Here is a 23,642-nt window from a genome sequence, read left to right on the forward strand (position 1 = left end):
GATTTCCATAAGAATTAACTGTCACACTATCACTTATAGTGGATAAAACAGAAGGGCAAAAAGGCAATGACCTTAATGAATGAGCATAACTCCTATTTCCACCTGAGGCTAAAGGCTAGGAGAACAATCATTATAATAAAAACTCAAGGAAAAATATCCTCTAAGTAGCAAGTGAATTCACATTAGGGAGGGAAGTGTTCATATAGTTTCTCATTTGATCTGCTCCTTTTTGAGAGGTTCAACTTTTTAGTAGATACCATTCAAAACTGAGGAGTAACATAATCTACCATGCATTAGTTGTTATTGTATTAAAATATAGATTTTTTTGTTCTAGAAATATTTGCCTCAATGCATATTCCATTAAATGAATCCTTTCTGTCCCCATTAATTTTTATTATGAAAGTAATTAAAACTTTAGGGAAAATATGCTGCTCAAGACAGAATTTATTAATTTTTTAAAAAAGACACGTTTTTAAAATTCATATTTAGAGCAATATTATTGTGTGTAGCTAAAGAACTGATTCTGCCTTGAGGCAGAAGTACATATAGAGAAAAATAAGAGGAAGAAAGGCTTTAGTGATAAATAAAAAACTGCCTTGTCCCCAGAAAGGTATATATAGATTAAGTGGTGAGAGAAACATAAAGCTATCCTTATATTAAAGACCTATCTGAAAATATCACAAGTTCAAAGTTCTGATTTTTTATTGTATGTAAAAATATGAATATCCCTAAAATGAGGAATACATAGCTGTACTATTATTTCACCCGGGTAACAAAGTTAGCACAGAGATCAGGTGAGTACTTTCTGAAGATAAAAACTATACTATCATTATTAGCCTCTATGAAAAGAAATCTAACTTCAAATTTTAAAAAGAAACTTCTACAAATAAAAAATTTCCATTTAAAAACACTATGACTCTTGTGTGTGGTTTCAACAAAGAAATGTTTTTAAAATTGTGGGTATACTAGAATATATCTATCATTGAAGAAACAGTGGCTATACCCACTTTTGAGCGTTGCTTACAAATACGGTCGTTTAGTAATAATTGAGAAAACTAAAGTGGTATTTGTTTTCTTTGTAAACATTCAAGATTACGTAAAGGAAGAAGAAATACTATTCAAAATCAGAATATACTTACAAGTGACTTGTCACAATTTGCAGCTGACTCATCAGCAACGCATGTTTTTGCAAAGTCAGTTATTTCATTCACTAATTTTACATGCTCATCAAACGGGCTCTGCTGAAGATACTGAGAAAAGGCAATCAGCACCCTGAAACGAAGGACATAGAAAAATGTAGCATAATAAAATTTTAATATACAGTAGGTTGCTATGCTAGAAAACAAAGTGTGTCTGTATATGTTCTATATTTTACACATCTTTCTTACTATTATCCAGAAAGCCTGTTCACATCAGCTATTATCTGAGGCCTAACCAGGTATGTGTGGCTTTCTAAGCAAAGATGATTATATTTCCACCACGTATAAAAATATGTGTGTGCATGTCAGTAGATGCATACACATAGAGTAAGCAAGCAAAATGTATTCTAAATAGACCTAATTGTTAAGACTGGGGCATTACATAGGCCTTTTGACTATTTAAAACAAAAAACAAAAACCACACACATATCTTATTTAATCAGGCTGTAGAATAAGGTAGACCTTGAAAAATAAACTATTTTCTCAACTTTTACTAGATTAAAAAATATTAAAATCATCTCAAGAAACCACAGAACTATTTGCTAGGTAAAAATTTAGTAAGCAAGTTGTGAAAGGAACTTTCCACCATGCAGGTTATATAAGAGTTCCAGGGCTACACTGTCCAAATAGTTGCCATTAGCCATAAGTGACAATATATATTTAAATAAATTAAAATTAAATACTGTTTAAATTTTTGATCCACAGATGCACTTGTCATATTTAAAGTACTCAATAGCCACATGTGGCCAATGGCAGCTATATTGGATTACACTGATATAGAATATTTGCATTAATGCAGAAATCCTATTGGACAGTACTATTCTAGAATCTTTGATGACAGTGGAATATAAGGACTTCAAAATTATAACCAATACTATTAGAAACGTTAAATGTTCATTCTTAAATATTTTAACTTACAGGCCTTTGAAATTTTCTTCTCCCAGATCATTAAACCGATGAGCAATCTCACTCTTGTCTGGAGGAAAAAAAGGGAAAAAAAGATTTGCTTTAAATTCTAAAGAAACAACTGGTTAAGATATTATTTTTTATGTTTCTCTCCATTTGACTTAGGTATTCATTTGCTCCAAGATATTGAGCTCTGACTCCCAACAGAAAATCTTAGGATGATGGTGAACTATTTCTTCTGCATTTAAGCAGAAGAGTTATTTAATCTCAAATGATACTATTTGAAAAATCATTAAATATTTATAGCTTCATATTCAAACCTGGATAAGATCTAATGCCTTTGCAGTGTCTATTAACAGCCACTGAGAGGGCAGTCTGAAATGAAAAATATAAATACAAGTTCTATTTATAAGATTAAAAACACAGGCTTTATATTTTTCTGTATAAATTAAGGTACAGTGGATAGACCTTTGGGAATCTGGAGTTTTGAATTCTATCTTCAACTATATTCTGTGAAGTTTAATTCACTCTGCCTAAGTTCCCTCATGTGCAATAGCAAATAACAGTTACTAAACAATTCTCACTATTCGTTTCACCTAGGATGTTAGAAATGTAAGATAACTTCTTAAGGGTTCACAAATACAAAATATCATAACAGTCTAGAAAATAAATGCTAAAGGAAAACTTACTTCATTAAAGATTCAAGGTTTACTGAAACCTTCTTTTACTAGGAAAATAAAATAAAAGTTGAACAGTAGAAAAATAGAATTCTTACGTGTATCTCGACGAAACACACCCCTGGAATAAGCAGAGCTGAAGAGAAAGATAAGGGAAATAAAAGTCACCCACTTCATTGTGCCAAAGCCTTGTGGGGTTGATAGAAGAGAAAAGGTAGGATGAATAGAGGGAGATCAGCGCTAATATACTTCTTTAGCCAATAATTGTAGATTATTAACTAGACTCATCTTTGTATTTCATTGGCTCACAACTGATTACAAAAGTAATAGTATTCTTGCCAAAAAAATTGTTTGACTAAATCCGTTGCGTATGTTTGCGATCTGGAACTGTTTTCTCCACAAGACCTTGTCAATTCATTAGTTATGTAAAACACCTTATCAAATTTTACATAAGAGTTTAAACAATTTGTACGATTACCGTGTTCTCTGTGATTTACCATTTGAACATTTGAGTTTTCAGTATTTGCAAAAATTTAACCAAACCAATAACTTAAATAGACATGGGGAAGAAAATGGACACAATGGCAGTAATGATGATCTTTGCCATCATAATATACACAGGACAGGCTGAGCCTGATTACACCTTTAGTGGTTATAAGAATACTAGATCTTCTTTACTAGGCATCATATTTTTTCCATCCCTATTTCACGCTTTTTTCCTTTCTCTCTTTTAATAAAAAGAGAAGTCACATGCTCTTTTTTAATGTTATTTTAAATTTCAAAATAAATTTAACTTCATGTCTAAAAACAAAGCAAAACAAAGATAATTTTTTTTAAATGTTTTTTCAAACTTCCTTTCTTATTCTCCCCACCCAAGATTCTGATCTCTACCTCTGAATGACTATTCTCTCTCTGCCCTTTTGCTCTAAAAGATGAACTATGCATTTCAATCAGTGGGAAAATCGACCCTCTCTGATACTACAGAACAATAATTAGTACCAAGCCAGTCATTTCATTTAATTAAATAACCGAGTCAATTAAAACTGTCAGTCATTTTGCCCTATGGCACATATAGACTCAGAGACTAGTAAATACTCAAGAGAAGAATTATTTTTCCTATTCAGTTATATAGTGAAAGAAACACACTTTCTATGATCTTATTTTATTTTATTTCATTTTCAGGGTACTAATTAAATAATCAAGCACAGAAGAGGAGATAATAGAAAAACAGGTGATAGATTTTTAGATAGGTGACCGAGATAGGTAATATACATACAGACGATAGCTAGCTAGCTAGAGCTGATAAGAGTTTTTTTAATGGCTCGAGGGAGTCCGAATCAGGGAGCCAGACTTGTCTTTCCAGCCATAGATGAACAGAAGTAAACGAATATCTGCCTATGGAATTATTTCCATTGGAGACAACCATTTCTTTGAAGCCTGATATTGTATACTGTAAAAGAATGAAGGAAACTACGCTGATTTTCTGAATAAAAAAATAATTCCTTTTTGGGTAAATGAAGTCAACTTTTCTTTTAGCCTCCAAGAAAAAGTAGGCACTTTTATTTGAAGTCAGTATTCAACCCTGGCCTTTTCCTTAAAATGAGTCTTCTGGGAAAGCTTGATCAAACACACAATCCTTATCATTGGACTTATTTGTATGACTAATTCACAAAATCAGGCCTTTAGCATTCACACATATACTTTGTGCATATTTTTTTATTTAACAAATGAAGAGAATAATATTAGTTTTTCCACCTACTTTGCACTGTAATATTATACAGTACTATAATAGTAATATAGAAAACCAAAAGAAAATCAAATTCATTATGATTCTAGAAACCTAAAATTGATATTCCTATATTTAATGAAGATTGCATAATTTTCAAATATAAAACTGAAACACCTGAAAGAATCTTACTAAGAGTATCAATAATGCATTTTCCATATGTGTATCCTTTTTAAAGACTAGCAGATGGTTGAGAAATTAAAATATTTAATTCTTAACACTATCTGTTTAAAATTTATCTTAATTAATAAGTATCCCTTGAATATTTGCATTTTGTGGGTTCCCAAAGTAAGGATACCTACAGTTTTCTTCGATTAATTCTGCATGCACATTATAAACTGAAAGAAAAATGAAACTACATAATTGTTGGTTATTTCTAAATATTCTCTTCTTCAAGCTTTTAAAGTCATATTTAGTTAATCATCAAAGGAGTCTGGCATGGGAGTAAATGCAAATATTTAAACCAAGAGTTAAAAATACGTCTTACAGATTCTAGTTTCTTTTTATGGAAAAAGTTTAAAGAGAGAGTGGTTAAGATGATTACTTCATATGCAAAGGTTAATAACGTACTGATCATTTAGAAGAGAAAAAAAATACCTCAGTTGAAATATAACTGGGAATTAAACCTGAGCCTTTATCCCTTTCGTCCTTTATTTGTGCATTCATTTTGACAGGATAGAAAAGGCACAGTTTTGAAGCAAATGAAATCTTTCTTGAGACCAGTCCCCTACTTCTTTGCCCTGCTAATCATAACCTTAAACCTACAGCCTCCTACCACACTCTGAATTCCTGAAGTTTCTCACCAAGTCATCCAAACCAGCTTTCCTTCCAACTGTCCATCTTCTTGGTCCAGCCCTTATGCCATCTCCTTCTGTGATAGATTATTACTTCTGGGTTGTCTTCTCTTAGAAAAAAAGTGAAACATATGCATTAAAATGTGACAACAATGTCGGATAATAGCCTCAGTATTTTAATAGAGACTTTCTAGAAACACTTAACCCAAAGTCATTCCAAAATAAGGGAAATTTGGATCTTTTTGGAGAGAAATTCAAGAACAAAAAAATCTCTTCTTAGCATTTTTCCTATGATACTATGGACATATGTGTGGATAGGTAGGGTAGATCCTACCTATCATGAAGGCTCTGGACTGCTTTCTAAAAAATACGAAGGGTAGAAAAGTAAAAGACCATTAAGCATCAAACTAACTAATTGAAACATGGTAAGCAATTTAATTTCTTGTTCACTTGTGAAGATATATTTCCCATTAATAAATAAGAAAATAAATTGTCCAAATTGTATGAACTTATATAGGCATCTAATGCAAACAAAAAATTGTAATGTAATCCAAGTATCAATTGTCCCCTCATGTCCCTCCATAAACAGTTGCATTAGTGAGAAAATTCTTTGCTGAAAATTTCATAGGAAACAAAGAAAAGAAAGTTCACATTATGAAAACCACACTAGATCACCATTGTTGGCTTGTCCCATCCCTTAAGTTCTCTCTCCAAAGCTCCCATGGCAGGAGGGTCCCTTTTCCACCTTTCTTCATGTTACTCTGGGCCTCTAGAAATTACATGTACCTTCTCTCAGATTTCCTAACCATTTACTTCAAACTTCTCAACTCTTTACTATGCAGTTTAATTCAGCTCAGTGTCAATTTCTAGCTCCAAACTTGAACACGCAGATCTAGTTATATCTTTATGCTATATGGGTCAAGTTGAATTAAATCATCTTTAAGGACCCTTCTACCTTGAACATTCTGTGATTTCATATTCCCAATGAAACAGTCATAGCATGAGAAAAGGGTCTGACTGTTAGAATGAATATAACAAATTAGGAAATTGGGATACAAATCTGAGAATTGGTCCATTGCTAAGTTGCCCAGTGGCTCATCAGGCATTACTCTCTATCCAATTCAGGTTAACATTTTTAAGAAATGAAAAGATCATTTAACTTGTCTAAATTATGGAAATAAAATGACACTTTCTCATATCTTTCTAGCATTTTTCCAATCCAAGAAAAATATAGCTAATGTCTGAAATCCATGTTTATCCATTCTTTGTATAAGTTAACAACAAATAGTCTATAAACATAGAAATTGAAATTAATACTAGTGACTCCTATCTCATAATAGTAGCTACAGATGGACATCAAACAGAAATTAATACATTGCTGAGAGTTTAATAGTGCTTAGTCTCTTCATATTCTATATATTTTTTCAAATATAATTCAAGAGACTTACTACCTAAAAAGATTAGTTTAAAGGTACAAAATGGAACTATTTTTAACCTCTTGTAAAACAATAAAGGTTGTGTAGCTAAAATATTCTTATGTTAAAATGTCAGTGGATCAAATTTAGGAAGTTTTCATTAAAGGATAAAAATTGTTTTCTCCTTCATGTCTTCTAAAGCTTAAAATTAATCAAATGTTTTGTAATCTTACAGTGCTGGACTTTAGCTGAAACTTCTCTGGCTGGCCACCCAACTGAGCCATGAAATTTAAGTCTTGAAATTCTCGTTACCTTTTTAAGCATCCATATATGGGTTAACATCAAGAAATGAATTATTTGATCCAAAAAAACTTGTAACTTTTAAGAAATATATCAAATAAATAATTGGCCTAATCTTTTTTAAAGAGAAATTCATCTCTAGCCTAATTATAATAAACTATACAATGTAAATATTTTGAAAATGATTTTAAATATAATTATTGCACATATAAGCAATGAATTGTTCAAAATTAGTTTTTCGTGATATAGACATTGAAAAGAACAAAATTCTTTTATTAGAATAGTATTTATAGGTTTGAAGTTTCTGTTTGCAAAAATAGCTATTTGATAATAATATGTTGCTATAAAAATATGCATTCAAATAGCATAAAGAAGTAATTTCAGTAACGTATGATGTTGACAATGGCAATTTCTTTCCAAAATACTTTTGATTCACAGTTGTGAGATATGCAGTATATTTAATACATGTAGCTTAATTATTAGATGAAATATATACAATTACTATTTTAATTTTTATATTTATATTAGATATTCATTCATTCATTAAAATTATATAAATTGGCCTCTCAGCATTTAATGTTTTGAAGGCAAATGCTGTTATTGATGAGTTCAAATTTCTCTTTGTTATTACATGGAAAATTGGCAAAAATTGCACATCGAGAAGCATGGTATCTAAAAGCAAACATTGTCCTAGCATCAACAAACCCATTATTTATTTAGAAACACCAGTGTTCTTGCTGACGGCACAATTCTGAAAATAATGTTTCAGACTTATTTTATTACTTATTATTTTAAGCAGTACCACCTTGTCTTTCATTCATGTGAAAGAAATGTATCAAATGCTCACTAAATGCTCAAAATGTATTGAATGCTCACTAAATGCCACGCATTTCCTAGGCTATGAGGATACAAAAGATTAATAAGATACAGTCCCTGACTTTGAAGTTCTTGAAGACCTCCCTAGGTCTTGAAGCCCACAGTTTAATAGGGAAGGTAGAACCAAAGAAAGATAATTACACTGCAACATTGTAAAGTGCTGTGCATGTAGAACACAAAGTACTCCTGAGGTGCTAAAGAAGTATCAGAGGAGAAGCTCTAAATTTAAGGGCAATCCTGTCCATAAATAAGAGGTGTGGGCTCTAACCTCTTCAGGTAACTATGCAACTCAACAGACTGCAAAGCTTCAAATTTGCATTCTCTGGGTTCAATTTTGTCTATGAAGGAAACTTTGCCTGAAGAAATGGAATGAGTAGGTAGAGGGCTGAGGGAAGTAAGGAGGGTAAGAATATGTGTAATTTCTAAATGTTTGATAAAATACCAAAATGCAGAAAGCAAAGAGTTAGACCTGAATTTAAAAGACAATGAAATTTCCTGTAGGAGTAAGAAAGAAAAGAAAGGCAGGCTGGTAATCAGAAAAAATAAAGCAGAATTTTCAATTATTTGGATTTGCAGGCAAAGCTAAGGATGAGATTGGTCATTTTAATATTATAAACCCCAAAGAAATGTATTGTTCTGGTAGAAAGCTACAAAACTTCTATGGGGAAATAATTCATCTAAGATGACTGACAAAGTCAGTAGACCACCCAAATATTTAGTGATAAAACAGTGTTCTTGATTCAAGCCATATTTATTTAATAATACCATGTGCCTGGAAGTCTGAGAGGGCTTTCCCAGCGATGTGAGTTTTAAACTGAGAGTTTTTTAAATGGGCATAAAGAAAGATGAAAGAAAATAGCCTTCCAGGCACAGGGGACAAAATATGCTTGAGAAAAGAAAGAGCATGAAAGAAACTGAGAAAGGCTAGAGTTGAGGGGAAGCACAATGTGAGATGAGATATGAGAGTAGATGGTTTGTATGTCATCTTAGCTACAGTAGTATATTTGGTTTTCATTCTAAAAGCAATGAGAAGTTGAATGATTTTATTAGCCCAATGATATAATCTGATTTATGCTTCAGAAAATTACCCTGGTTGCAGTGTAGGGAAGAGACTAGAGAAGGCAAGAGTAATATCTATGAAGACTAGTCAGGGGATTAATGCAATAGTCCCAGCAACAGATGGTGAGATCTTGGCCTATAGCAGTGGTATAGAAATGGAGAGAAACGGACAGATTGAAGAGATATTTAGGAGCAGTACTTGTCTTGGACCCAAAAAAGAGACCGCCTTCTATAAAATCCATGCTTTAGAAGGCCTCCTCCGGCTTCTTCCAGCTATGTTCTGCCCCAGCTATGTTCTGCTTCCAGCTATGCTCTGCTCACAAAACCGAGGGTATGTCTTCCTCCTATTCTAGACCATGATTCAGGCACCCTAACCCTGGAACTCCCAGTCCAAACAGCTCTGAACCTCTTCTAGGGCCAGAGAGTTCCCTTACATGAGTATATCTTTCCATGGGCAGACCATATTACTGATGTATTTACTCCTAGGTCTGAGAAATGGCCAAGAGGCAGCTTTTGAAGGTGGTATATAATAAGTTGGGATATAATAAGTGGAATTTCCACATGCACATAAATAACGTCCCTTCATAGTATAGGATAAAGCCAGGGATAAGCAGAAAAGAGAGGTGGGCGAGGGGTGGGGGGTGGTTCTCTCCAGCACAAAACTCCAAGGAGAAAAAATCAGCAGGACTGGATGGATTGAAAATGGTTGGTAAGAAAAGTAGAGGTGTCATGATGATTTCTAGCTTTCTGCCTTGTACAATTCAATGTTTGTGGCATGACTCACAGGTCTAAGGAGCACTGGACAAAGACCAGAACTATGTAGGAATATCATTAGTATGATTTGGACATGTTTGATTTCAGGCATGTTTGAGACATCTAAGAAGAGATGTCAAAGACAAGAAAAAGAAATATAAGGAATCCAAACTGGAAAGTAAGAAGTAAAGCTGTCACGGTTTGCAGACAACAGGATACTATACATAGAAAATCCTTAAAATGCTACCAAAAAAACTACTAGAGCTCAACAATCAATTTGGTAGAGTTGCAGAATACAAGATTAATATACAGAAATCTGTTGCATTTCTATACACTAACAATGAACTACCAGAAAGAGAAATTAAGGAAACAATCACATTTACAATTGCATCAAAAAGAATAAAATACTTAGGAATAAAATTACCTAAGGAGGTGAAAGACCTGTGCTTGGAAAACTATAAGACACTGATGAAAGAAATTGAAGATGACACAAACAGATGGAAAGATATACCATGTTCATAGATTGGAAGACTTAATATTGTTAAAATGATCATACTACTCAATGCAATCTACAGACAATGCAATCCTTACCAAAATACCAATGGCATTTTTCACAAAACTAGAACAAATAATTTAAAAATTCGTATGGAACCACAAAAGACCCCGAATAGCCAAAACAATCTTGAGAAAGATGAACAGAGCTGGAAGAATCACACTCCTAGACTTCAGACTATACTACAAAGCCACAGTAATCAAAACAGCATGGTACTGGCACAAAAACAGACACACAGATCAATGAAACAGAGTAGAGAGTGCAGGAATAAACCCATGCACTCATGGTCAATTAATCTATGACAAAGGAGGCAAGAATATACAGTGGAGAAAAGACAGTCTCTTCAATAAGTGGTATTGGGAAAACTAAACAGCTGCATGTAAAAGAATGAAATAAGAACATCATCTAACATCATATACAAAAATAAACTCAAAATTGATTAAAACCTAAATGTAAGACCAGATACTATAAAACTCTTAGAGGAAAACATAGGCAGAACACCCTTGGCATAAATTTTAGCAATATTTTTTGAATCTGTCTCCTAAGGCAAAGAAAACAGAATCAAAAATAAAGAAGTGGGGCCTAATTAAGCTTAAAAGCTTTTGCACAGCAAAGGAAATTATCAATAAAACAAAAAGACAACCTACTGAGTGGGAGAAAATACTTGCAAATGATATGACCAATGAGGGATTAATATCCAAAGTACATAAATAGCTCATACAACTCAATATCAAAAAAAAACCCCAATTAAAAATGGGTATATCTGAATAGACATTTTTCCAAAGAATACATACAGATGGGCAATAGGCACATGAAAAGATGCTCAACATCACCAATCATCAGGGAAATGCAAATCAAAACCACAGTGAGATATTACCTCACACCTGTCAGAATAGATGTCATCAAAAAGACCACAAAAAAAAATGTTGGCAAGATTGTGGAGAAAAGGGAATACTTGTACATTGTTGGCTACACATTGTTGGGTGCAGCTACTGAAAAACATTATGGAAGTTTTTCAAAAAACTAAAAATAGAACTACAATGATCCAGCAATTCCACTCCTGTGTGTCTATCCAATAAAAAAAAAAATTAAAAAAAACCACTAATGTGAAAAGGTACATGCACTTCAATGTTCAGAGCAGCATTATTTACAATTGCCAAGATATGGAAGCAACCTAAGAGTCCATCAACAGACGAATTAATAAAGAAGATATGGTATACATATACAATGTAATATTACTCAGCCATAAAAAAAATTTTGCCATTTGCAGCAACATGGATAGACCTGGAGGGTATTATGCTTAGTGAAATAAGTCAGACAGAGAAAGACAAATACTGTATGCTATCACTTATATGTGTAATCTAAAAAATAAAACAAACTAGTGAATATAACAAAAAAAGAAACTGACAAATATAGAGAACAAACTAATGGTTACCAGTGGCAGGAGGGAAGAGAGGAGGGACAAGATAGGGATAGGGAATTAAGAGGTACAAACTACTATGTAATAAAATAAATAAGCTATAAGGACATATTGTACAGCACAGGGAATATAGTCAATATTTTATAGTAACTATAAATGGAGTACAACTTTTTAAAATTGTGAATCACTATGTTGTACACGTGAAACTTGTATAATATTGTAAATCAACTATACCTCAATAAATTAAAAAATATTAAAAATTAAAAGAACACTGAAAAAAAAAAGAGATGTCAAGCAAGATAGTTATAGAGTTTGGAGGGCAGAGGCAAGGCCTATGCTTGAAATATTATTTGTGAGTCACAAAGCAGTACAAGATTGAGATAGGCTAGGAAGAGAGTAACATGAGACAAGGAGAGGCCCATTATGGAGTGGAAAGACCAAAGATCAAATCACAGGTGGCCAGAGAAGAGGAAACAAGTCAAGGCATTGTTATACCAGGGAATGTAAGGGAAGAGAATGTCTACTAAAGAGTTACAAATGTTACTGACAGGGATAGTAAACAAGAATTGAAATAATATCTATTGCAAGAGCATTACCAATGTCCTTAATAGAGCTGTTTGATGGAATGATGAGCCCAAAAACTACACTGGAGTGGCTGGAAAGGTAGATGGGAGGAGAGGAATAAATAACTACAGTATAGATAACTCTTCCAAGAAATCTGGATGTTAAGGGGGGCAATTGGAGAAGGTTGAGGGTGAAAGAAAATTTTCACTGATGAGCATTTGGAAGCCAATGACAAGGGTTTTACTGATTGTGGCTTTTATTTACTCTGTAAGGAAGGGATTGCTAAGAATGAATGGCTTGGAATTGAATATTTGAGGGAAATTGAGAAGTTGAAGTAGTCATTAAAAAAAGAGGGCATGCACTAAACAGAGAGACGTATTACATGGGGCTAAATTGAAAAGTAAGAAAGTGTATTTGTGGCACTCATCTCCCTCTGCAACCCCTCACTAGGGCTCATGATAAACCCTCTCTCCCATTCCACAGCCCTCTGCACATCTCAAATGCATGTCTTAGATGCACCCCACCATTACTGTTCTCTTAGGTTCACCAAGCCCCCCACTGGCACCCCACCTCTACTCTGTGTGCCTTCTCTCTAATGGACACCCTGTGCCAAAACTATCATTTCTGATTTTGTAGGCAAATTCAGGTGGGTGTTAAAGATCAACAATCTTAGTAAACTATAACTCCACAAAATCTAGAAGTCTCTCCTTTATCTCAACCCCATGCTCCCAATTTCCTCAGCACTCTATTTCCTCCACAAAACCACCCCTAAACTTCTTTGAAACAAAGGCATTTTAGAAGTACTGCTGTTCTGTTGGTTAATTCCTGAGTGGAATCTCAGATAGGCAACCAAGTGAAGAGCAGAACCTGAGGCAGAGGTTCCATGGTTCTTCAACTCTCACCATGTAGGTCCTATCCCACTAGGACAGAGGTTAATTGACCCTTGTAAATAGCCTGTAAGGCCTGAACTTTGGTGCTTGAACTTTGGAATATCTATTTGGTTGTTCAGAAACTTATTTTTCCCTTTTTCTTTTTTGGATCATTAAGGTTGTTAGATCAGTGTTTCCTTACAATTGAAACGCTGCAATTTATATCCTACATGCCCAGTATAATATATAATGTCTTTGAAGGGATACCCCATGTATTATTATGTTCACTATATCTAACACCTGATCCAGTGCATACTTTGGATATGGAAGCCATTCAAAACTTTCACTGACTGTCAGTTTCACTTGACTGAGCAAGAGTCAATTGCACTCCTGTGGTAAGAGGCCATGAGCAACTTGATATTGATTCCGTATGTCCTCCCACATTTTGTGTTTCTCATTGGAATGCAACCTGGGAATTAGTTTGGTTACAGGGATAAAATGGAGGCAAACATGTTAGCAAACGCTGACTTACTTCAATCCTGGCCAACTAGAAAAGCTAACACATTCTTGCCATTAGGCATATGGAGATGTATTTACATAGCTTGATGATATATCCCATTGGTCCAGCAGCCACATTCACTGTCCAGAGTGTTGCTCAATTCTTAACCTGTTGCCGTATGGCTGAAACTTCTTTGTACTCCCCACCCAAATCCAAGTCCCAAGCCAATACTAATTCCCATTTATAATCTTTTGTGTGCAGTTTAGGTGAGTAAACAAAAGGGGTGCTAGAAAAGTTCAAATATGAAACTCTTTCCAATTATTCAACCACCTTGTTACGCAAGACCACCTGTAGAGAACTTGCTCAAGGCCACTTACTACACTGGTGCTATTGCTTCTTCATTAGCCATATTAAACTGATAGCTACAATAACCTAAATCAGTCCATTCAGAGGTTGTTCTTTGGTTCATTTTGACTATACCTTAAAATTGTGAGCACATTTCTGGGAAATATCAAATATGGAATGTGTCTGCAAGGATGAGGAGAAGAAGGTATGAGTAATATTCCTTTACTCAGTAGGAAAAATCTGGTGTAGTCAGACATTAATACAGATATCCTTTTTTTAAATTAAAAAATATTTTATAGCAAAAAAAAGATTAGATTGCACGGTATTTCTAATATTCTTTGCTATCCACACACTGAGGTACATCTAACCAACTTGTGCATATGTTGGAGTCTCTCCATCTGTAGCCATGATCATCTAAGAAGGATTTCTATACCCTGTGAACTTGAAATTATTTCCTAATGCCTGATGGCACAATTCAAAATCTATATTAGCTTCTTCCTTATTGCCAAAAGGCTCTACAACCCATCAACTAAAATAAGATTCTTATTTTCAACTATCTTTAGAACAGTTTTTCAAACAGGGTCACAAAATAAATTTCGTGCCATGACCAATATTTTTTAGTAAAATAAAATGAACGGAAATGATCAGGGTGAATTACATAGAGTAGGATAAATATCATTTTGTGAAATGTTTGCTATATATGTCATTAGTTCATTATGTAAAATGCATTTCTTACTACAGTCACTGTAAAAACACTTGAAGATCTATTCCTCCCCTTAAAATCCACTTGACATAAGCTCAGTGTGTATGTTCAAAATCAATTTGTCATCTTCCCACCACAACCCTCATTTAATTTTCTTCCAAATTTACCCACTTGACTTATTATTCCCTAATTCTCCATGTCACTCATTTTTATAACCTTATAGTAATTTTAATGCCTCCTTCTCCTTAACCTCAAGTATCCAATCTGTCCCTAAATAGTTCTGATCCATTCTTTAAAATCTCACATTTATCCTTATCCCCCAAACACTGACACAACTCTGGTTCAGGCTTTCACCAAACCATGCCAGAGTTATTATAATAAACTCTTAATTAATGTTCATACCTGGAGTCCTTATATGCTCTGATTAATCCTAAAACTTTTCTCTCCTTAAAGTCTTTTTACATTACATTGCATTTTAAATAAATTCCAGGCTCCTTACCCTGGTAGTTAAAATGTTCAGGAATCTGATTCCACTAGTTTATAACATCTGTGAAAGCAGAGGCTTTATCTTTCTCCATCACTGCAGTATCCCTAGTGGATAGCACATGATTGGCATTTAACATGTGTTCAATAATATTTGTTAAATGGATGAGTAAATGAGTGAACAAATAAAAGAAGGATCTCTGTAGCATAATCTTTTATTTCTCTTGCACATATAAGTTCCCCTATTAAGACAGTGATATTCAGTGTAATATTTTTGGCAACCCTATAAAATATATAACACCATAATGGGTGAGAAGATTGTGCAAGGTGCTGCAAGGTCATCTTCATCTTACCCAGCATACCAAGCTCATTTCCAGACCAGGTCTCTGTTTATTAGGCAGTCTCCCACCATGATGACTTTCCTCTGCTTTCTATTTATATAAATCCTCCTCTTCAGAGCACACCTCAGAACTTTCTCTCCCCCAGTCTTACAGTCTTCTCACTCTCTTCTGATAATTTCTATTACTTTTATTAGTTCTTAGTCATACCTCTTGAATTTTATGGTTTTACTAAATTGTAATTATTTTATAAGAGTAAAGATTTGCCCTATTTATTGTATTCTCCACAAAATCTCGGTCCAGTACTAGACGAGAGTTGTTAAACCCATTAATTAAATTTAATTAGTAAAAATGTGCAAAATGATTGTATTGTGGAAAAAAACTAAGGAATGTTATTAAATATCCATCTCTAGCAAATTTAAGAGACACACAAGAAATCACATACATTCCTGGCATGTAGTATTTATGAGTATTCATTCACAAATGTTTGTTGAGTGAATGAATGAGTAAAAAAACAAATAAACAGTTTCTAGTCTAGTGTCCATAAACTCTTTGATATCCATGAAAGCATAATGAAAGTCCATGGGCTTATTGTCAATATTGCAAATAATAATAATAGAAATTTTGTGTTTACTCACGATGAGACTGCAAATACTAACTAAAATCTCAAGTGCTTTTACATTAGATTAGGGGTATATCAACTACAGAAGCACTGATGAGTGTGTCAGGAGAAAAATGCAGCAGTTTATTTAACAAACATTTATAAGTGCCTACAATGTGCCAATGTTGTAGCAGTGCTCAGATTAGCTCATTTCCCTCCTCAGAAGAACGCTGTAAGGGCAACACTGTTATTATCTCTATTTTTCAACTGAAGAAACTGAGATTGAGTTAAAGTAACTGAGGTTAAGTAACTTGCCCAAGGTCAACAGTTAGTGAGCAACAGAGCAAGAATTATGAACTCATGCAGCATGGGGTCAGGAGGGTATAGATCTAATCTATGTATAGATCTAATCGATGATGGCTTTCAAAAAATTAGAGCAGTTGTTCTCCACTGATAGTCCCTAAAAGCTTTCATTATATATGCAAAGCTACATCCATTGCCATTGGCAGTAGAAATACTTTTCCTTGAGTTTGAGCTGCAGAAGCTGGCATGAGGATCTACCCTTTGTGTTTTATGCTTTATTCTTTGTTCTCCTAAAATAAGGTCTCTGTCATAGAGGCCTTGCTTTTTACCTTTCCTGTAACAATCCCAGTGGCTGCAGCAGCAAGATAGGCGGTTGGTAGAGGTGGCAGTGCAAGATAAAGAGGAAAACAGACACTGGCCACCACATTGGAAATTAGACAGTAAAGTATCCATGAATATTTCAAATTTCAGATAATCTGGCAATAAATTAAAGCTAGAATCTACTCTTTCATATTATTTTACTTTACTATGTTAAAAACAGGCATATAAATCTTTATCTTAAAATATTTTAATTCACATTCTTTTCAATCATTGCTTTTCCACTTCTAGAGGACCTGTAGAAAGAATACTCTTTCATAACTCTGAAAGCAAAGTCCTGTAAGCCACAAAGTCTTGCTCATCCTAGGAAGATTAGATTTGAGGTTGTTTTCAGTTTAGTTGTACTAACGATTGCCTTTCAAGCCCAGTAGGTTAGATAAGACATCTGTGGAATTTGTTTGGAGACATATGGGTGCTCAGATACAAAACTGCTGGATTAAGCAGAGGCAGTGTGGAATGGAATGATAAATACAAATGCAAGCCATGTAAAGGTGGCAACCAGAAAAAACAAGGTATTCATGGTAATGCGCATCCTTTCAGTAATAATTATTTGGGAGGTTTCTGGATGAGATAATACAGCCACTGCATAGAATTGTTATTGCACATTTCTTTCTCTTTGTTATTCATTCATTCAGTTCATTCGAATGGATATCTAGTGTCTGCTATATTTCCCACATATTTCTAGTGTCTATGCCAGGTACTGTATGAGGCATTATCATGTGTTGATTAAGAGCAGACTTGGGAACAGACTTCCCAAGTTTAAATGCCAGCCCCACTACTGGCTATGTAGAATTGGGCAAGTTACTCCAACTCTCTGTGCCTTGATTTTTTCTCTTCCAAATTGGGATAATGTTAATTCATGGGATCACTATGAGGATTAAATTAGTTAATGCATGTCAAGTGTAAACAGTGCCTGGCACATATAGGCACTCAGTGAATTTTAGGAAAAGCAGGTTGGAACCAGCACAGGCTCATACCTTGAGCGTGTTCAAATGAAATTGCACCTATAGATGTACATGCAAGAGCACTTTAGCTAAGAAGGCAAAACAGCATATGGCTAACTGTAGACTGGCCTTTAGAGACTCTGAAATTGTCCACATAGGGAAGGTCGAGAAAGTTCTGTAGGGCAGTGTGGTCCGAGGTGTGACTTAATCTAGGTCTTAGAGTATGGGTTCAACCTGGACATTTTGCTATCCTCATTATTCAGACCAATACAGTTTTAAGAGACTAAAGCAAAATCTTAGGACTAGAAAAGTCCTTATAGATAATTGGTTCCATGTCTTTTGTTTTACAGAAAAGAATATAAAGGCCAGTTAGCCAGCTCATCAACAAATTTGTTGATGACCTACTATGTGCCAGCCTCTACTCTAGGTGCTGGAGATTCACCATTGAGCAAAACATACATATTCCTTGACCTCAAGGAGCTTACATTCCAGTAGAAAAGACAGCAAGTAAACAAGTAAATAAATAAATAGCTAATTTTATGTACTGATAAGTTGAAGATAATAAAATCAGGTACTGAGAAAGAATGTGATTAGTGAAGGGCTATGGTTTTTCCAAAGGATGTCAGAGAAGACCTGTCTGAGGAGGTGACATTTCAGTTGAGATCTGAATGATGACAACGAGACGGGCATGGTGAGATTAGGGCTGGGGGCAAGGGGCATTCAAAGTAAAAGACACCGTAAGTGAAAAGGCTCTAAGAGGGGACAAAAAGTAAGCCAGGATAGCTATAGTGCAGTGAACAAGGAGAGAGTAGGAGATGAGGTCCAGAAAGGGCAGAAGCTGATGCTCTAGACCTCAGTAAGGAGCCTGAACTTTATTCTGGAGGTTGTTCAAAGTCATAGGTCAATTCTTAAGCAGCAGCATGACAAGATCTAATCTAAGCTTTAGAAAGATCACTGTCTAGATGTAATAGACCACACCGGGCAAGAGTGGAGGTAGGGAAACCAGCAGGCTTGGTAGTAGCCCAGCAAGAGATGATGGTGGTTTAGGTTAGGATTATAGCAAAGGAAATGGTGACCAGTGGTCAGATTCTGAATACATTTGGGGAGTAGAGCTACCAGTTCTTACTGATAAATTGGATGTGCGGTGAAAAAAAGACCCAATGACTCGTAGGTTTTGACCTCAAGAACTGAAGAATGCTGGAGCCATTTGTGGAGATGCGGAGGGTTTGGGGGACAGATAGGGGAGAAGAAGGTGGGAGAAGACATACAGGTTTAAGGAAGGTAATTGATAGTTCTGTTTGGCCTTGTTAAGTTTGAAATATCTGTTAGACATCCTGGTAGAAATGTCACCAACAGTACTTAATAGAGCTAAATATATGGTGAGAATTCATTAATTGTTGATAGATTATACATATATGTGACAATCAAAACCAGGCTTACCTTGATAGAAAAGATAATAAATTTCTACTTTTACCTATCTGCAGTCCCACTGAGTTGCAAATGGATATTTCTAAGCAATATCACTTGGTTATTCTCATGAACAATTATTGGTTAGTCACATACACTCTCTGATTTAATGATACAATATCTACCTTGGTGACCATACCGATATATCTTGACCCTACAATTTGAATATTCTTGTGCAAATAATGAGATAGATTTATAGTTGTATTTAATTTGGACAAATAATTAATTCAAAATCTTTCTTGAGAATATACATTGTATTAGAAACAATATTGGTACTTTATGATATGCACAAAAATATCAATATGCACAGTAATTTCTCCCAAGGATTTTACAAATTAAAAAGCCAAGGCAAGCCAAAAAAAAAAACTATAACATAAGGCATTCAGCCATGAATGCTAAATAAAGATACAAGCAAAAAGCACTTCTATTCAATCATAGTACTTTAAAATTTTAATATATAGAACTATCCGACCCCTTAAACTTTAGAATCATCTCTGACTGTAGTGAATTTCTTTTGCATACAAAAATCATCCTGTAGAAATCCTTCAATATATTAAAGAATGAATTCATTTAAAGATTTTTAAAATTATAACATCAGGCCATTCATCACGTTGAAGGCCAACGACCTGATGTTTATACTTTAATCCTTTGCCACAGATAATTTGCAAAACCTAGGCAGACAGCAAATACTTTACAACTCTGATCAACAAAGAGTGAACTATGTCCATTGAAAAGTATACTCTGGGCAAATGAATTACAGAAAGTCCACACAAAGAAATGACCTCCAGGGAGTAGCCTAGCTTTGGGGAGAGGGAGAAATGCTGAGTCCAGCATCTGTGTTATCAATCAGGGAAATCTTACCTGGTAGAGATTCAACAAACAAGTCCCATTATTCTATAATGTGGGTGACAGCTAACAGCTCTGAAAAGCTCCAATGGTAAATACAATAAAACAATCACTAACTTAGATATGACAGTGATCTAATTTGGGGAAATATTTTTTTTTTACATCTTTATTGGAGTATAATTGCTTTACAATGATGTGTTAGTTTCTGCTTTATAACAAAGTGAATCAGTTATACATATACATATGTTCCCATATCTCCTCCCTCCTGCGTCTCCCTCCCTCCCACCCTCCCCATCCCACCCATCCAGGTGGTCACAAAGCACCGAGCTGATCTCCCTGTGCTATGCGGCTGCTTCCCACTAGCTATCTACCTTACGTTTGGTAGTGTATATATGTCCATGCCACTCTCTCACTTTGTCACAGCTTACCCTTCCCCCTCCCCCTATCCTCAAGTCCATTCTCTAGTAGGTCTGCGTCTCCATTCTTGTCTTACCCCTAGGTTCTTCATGACATTTTTTTTTCTTATATTCCATATATATGTGTCAGCATACGGCATTTTAAAATATTTGTTATGGGGCTTCCCTGGTGGCGCAGTGGTTGAGAGTCCGCCTGCCGACGCAGGGGACGCGGGCTCGTGCCCCGCTCCGGGAAGATCCCACATGCCGCAGAGCGGCTGGGCGCGTGAGCCATGGCCGCTGAGCCTGCGCGTCCCGAGCCTGTGCTCCGCAACGGGAGAGGCCGCAACAGTGAGAGGCCTGCGTACCGCAAAAAAAAAAAAAAAAAAAAAAATATTTGTTATGTCTCACATGTTCTGCCAAGCCCCCTTAACACATAAGTGAAGAGGCATTTGTAAGGGACTACATGATGAAGTAAAACTAGGGATTATAATATCAGTTTTCTACAATACCTCACATCACTTTACCTCTTCCAATATGAAAAGTCTTAAAAATATGGCAGTGGGTGCCATACTACACACAAATTAGCAAAATGATCCCAGAGACATTAAACTTAGTTTGTAGAAGTTCTTTCTCCCTCTGACCTGCTGTCAAAACCTCATGATGTACAAGGAGAACACACAACTCTTATATGACACTCCTATGTTCAGAGAGAAGCGACTAAGCCCACAGACTGCCTGGGTGTGATCATCCCTCTGCCATTTACTAGTTTTTGCCATTGGACAAGTTACTTCTTTATGCCTCAATCTCCTCAACTATAAATTGGGGATGCGAATTTGTTTTAAAGGATTCAGTGATTTAATACGTGTAAAGTGCCTAGAAAGTACCAGGCACATAGCAAGTGCTCAATAAATGTTGGCTATTATTACTATAGCTTTTCTTATCACTATTATATGTTGTAAATACACAAGTACATGTATATGTGGAAATTATGGTGTCCAAAAAAAAAAAACAAACAAGCAAACAAATGGGAGTGAAGAGTCCAAGATATTTAGCAAACAGGATATGCTTTAGGTGGAGAGACAGAAAGAATACACACAGCTACTCACATATATCTTATTCATTACTGATGTCTGCCGAGGTGATTCTAGGAAATATTTGTAAGGCTAACCTACACAATCCTTGTAAAGAACCTTTACATTTTCCCTGTTTCAAAGTCTTAATACAGTTAAAAGCAGCCAAGGTTAATCTGGAATCCCTAAGGGGAAAAAAATTAAAAACCGCTAGAAAATGTTTATTTCATTTTAGGTATGCATGTTACATGCCTAGAATAGTACCAGGCACCTAGCAGAATCCTGATATAAGATGAGTGTTAAAACAGGAGTCAGAGTCAGTTCTGAACTCTGCCACTAACAGGCTGTGACCTTGAAGTGAATTACTTTCCTGTCTCAATTTTACAGCTACAAATGCAAGAGATAATAGTTACTATGTATATTCATAAGTTTCCTCTGGTCTTCAGCACTTAAAAACTTCCCATTTAAAAAATTTTTAAATGAATTAAGTCTCACTATTAATAGTCCTACTTTATCATTCTCCAAAATATCACAGGAGAGATTTCTCTAAAGAGCCTTACCTTCTATCTTAATTTGACAAACAAACAAAAAATGCCTCAGGATGCCCTTATTTTATATGAAAATTCCCAAAATTTGGGGTGTTGTCACTACTATCACTGGATATCTACCAAATACTCACACACTGAAGATGACGTGTCCCCATAAAATAAAATATCAGTACCTATGTGGTGGGATAGCATTTGATCTAGTAAATTCTCCTCCTTTTTTCAGAAAATGTTGATTTTTGTCATAAGTAGTTAGGATATTCTGTGCTAAATGCTTTAGAGGAGGGATGTAAAAGGATGAAAAGCATGGACAAAGAGTTCTCTTTAATGTTGGCTTCTAAAACTTAAGCTCTTAGAGGAGCTGAAAGTATTACTGAAGTAGACAAAATGTTTGGGGGAAGTACTTGGGGAAGAGCAAAGGACATGAAGAGACAAGAAATAATCTATCAGGCTGGGGAGAGGAGACAGACATGGAGGGAAGTAATAAGAATATGGTCCCTGGTAAATATCATATGATATCACTTATATGTGGAAACTAAAATATGATACAAATGAAGTTATTTACCAAACAGAAACAGGCTCACAAACATAGACTTACGGTTATCAAAGGGGAAGGGGAGAGGGGATAAATTAAGAGTTTGGGATTAACAGATAAAAACTACTAGGTATAAAATAGATAAACAACAAGGTCCTACTGTATAGCACAGGAAACTATATTCAATATCCTGTAATAAACCGTAATGGAGAAGAATATGAAAAGGAATATATATACACATATATATGTACATATATCACTGAATCACTTTGCTGTACACCAGAAACTAACACAACATTGTAAATCAGCTATACTTCAATTAAAAAAGAAAAAAAAGAATATGGTGTCTCAAAGTCAGAGAGAAAGGCTTGTCTTAAAGGCTCTCTTTTTCTCCAAGAGTGTAGGAAAGCTTTAGAAAAATTAGTATCTTGAGAGAAAGACAGACCCTGTATTCTATTCAGGAAGGGTTTGGGAGGGAGTAAGACCCCAGAGAGGAAATAACTGTGAGACGTGTCTGAAGCAACCCCAAAGTGATGGAGATGAAAAGTACTCTACTTGAGCAGGTTCAAAACTGAAATACATTTGACTTAGAAAAAATTAAGGAAAGTTACATTCTTACACAGCTGCTTTACTTACAAACACACACGTGTATTAAGTAAATTAAAACTAATTTTTCTTTGAAAATTGATCTATATCTCCCCAAATTTTTAGCGAATGTCAGGGATATCACAAATGCATTATAAACCTAAGAACCTAAAGTAACATGTATAATTTTAAAAATCACTTAAATAGATTAATTATTCAGGTTCATTTTTGCTGTTATTTATAAATCATATAATTTTATGAAAATAAGTTATATTACAAAGATTTTCAGAAGAAACTGGATGTAAGTGCCATGTTCAAAAGGTCATTCATTTTGCTTAAATTATCAATATCTCTAAATACACATATTTTTCAATATATAGTGACAATATTGCATATAATTGCACATATTCAATATCTACACATACAATTTT

General features: G+C 34.8%; 1 protein-coding gene across 10 annotated transcripts in view; it reads right to left on the reverse strand.

Annotated features, from left to right (window-relative positions):
• Positions 1–23,642, reverse strand: part of ALB (albumin) — a 139,365-nt gene that overhangs the window by 13,881 nt on the left and 101,842 nt on the right. For 9 of the 10 annotated variants that reach the window (XM_060148035.1, XM_060148028.1, XM_060148030.1 and 6 more), the window contains 4 exons: positions 5,372–5,472; positions 2,881–2,918; positions 2,118–2,175; positions 1,140–1,272 (listed from right to left, as the gene is read on the reverse strand). In XM_060148035.1, the coding sequence (XP_060004018.1) occupies positions 1,140–1,272; positions 2,118–2,175; positions 2,881–2,918; positions 5,372–5,379 (237 nt within the window). In that variant the 5' untranslated portion in view covers positions 5,380–5,472. Of the gene's footprint in view, positions 1–1,139; positions 1,273–2,117; positions 2,176–2,880; positions 2,960–5,371; positions 5,473–23,642 lie in introns of those variants that run through there. The other variant, XM_060148025.1, reaches the window with a different exon arrangement.

This window comes from Lagenorhynchus albirostris, chromosome 4 (assembly GCF_949774975.1).
Source record: "Lagenorhynchus albirostris chromosome 4, mLagAlb1.1, whole genome shotgun sequence".
Taxonomy (NCBI): domain Eukaryota; kingdom Metazoa; phylum Chordata; class Mammalia; order Artiodactyla; family Delphinidae; genus Lagenorhynchus; species Lagenorhynchus albirostris.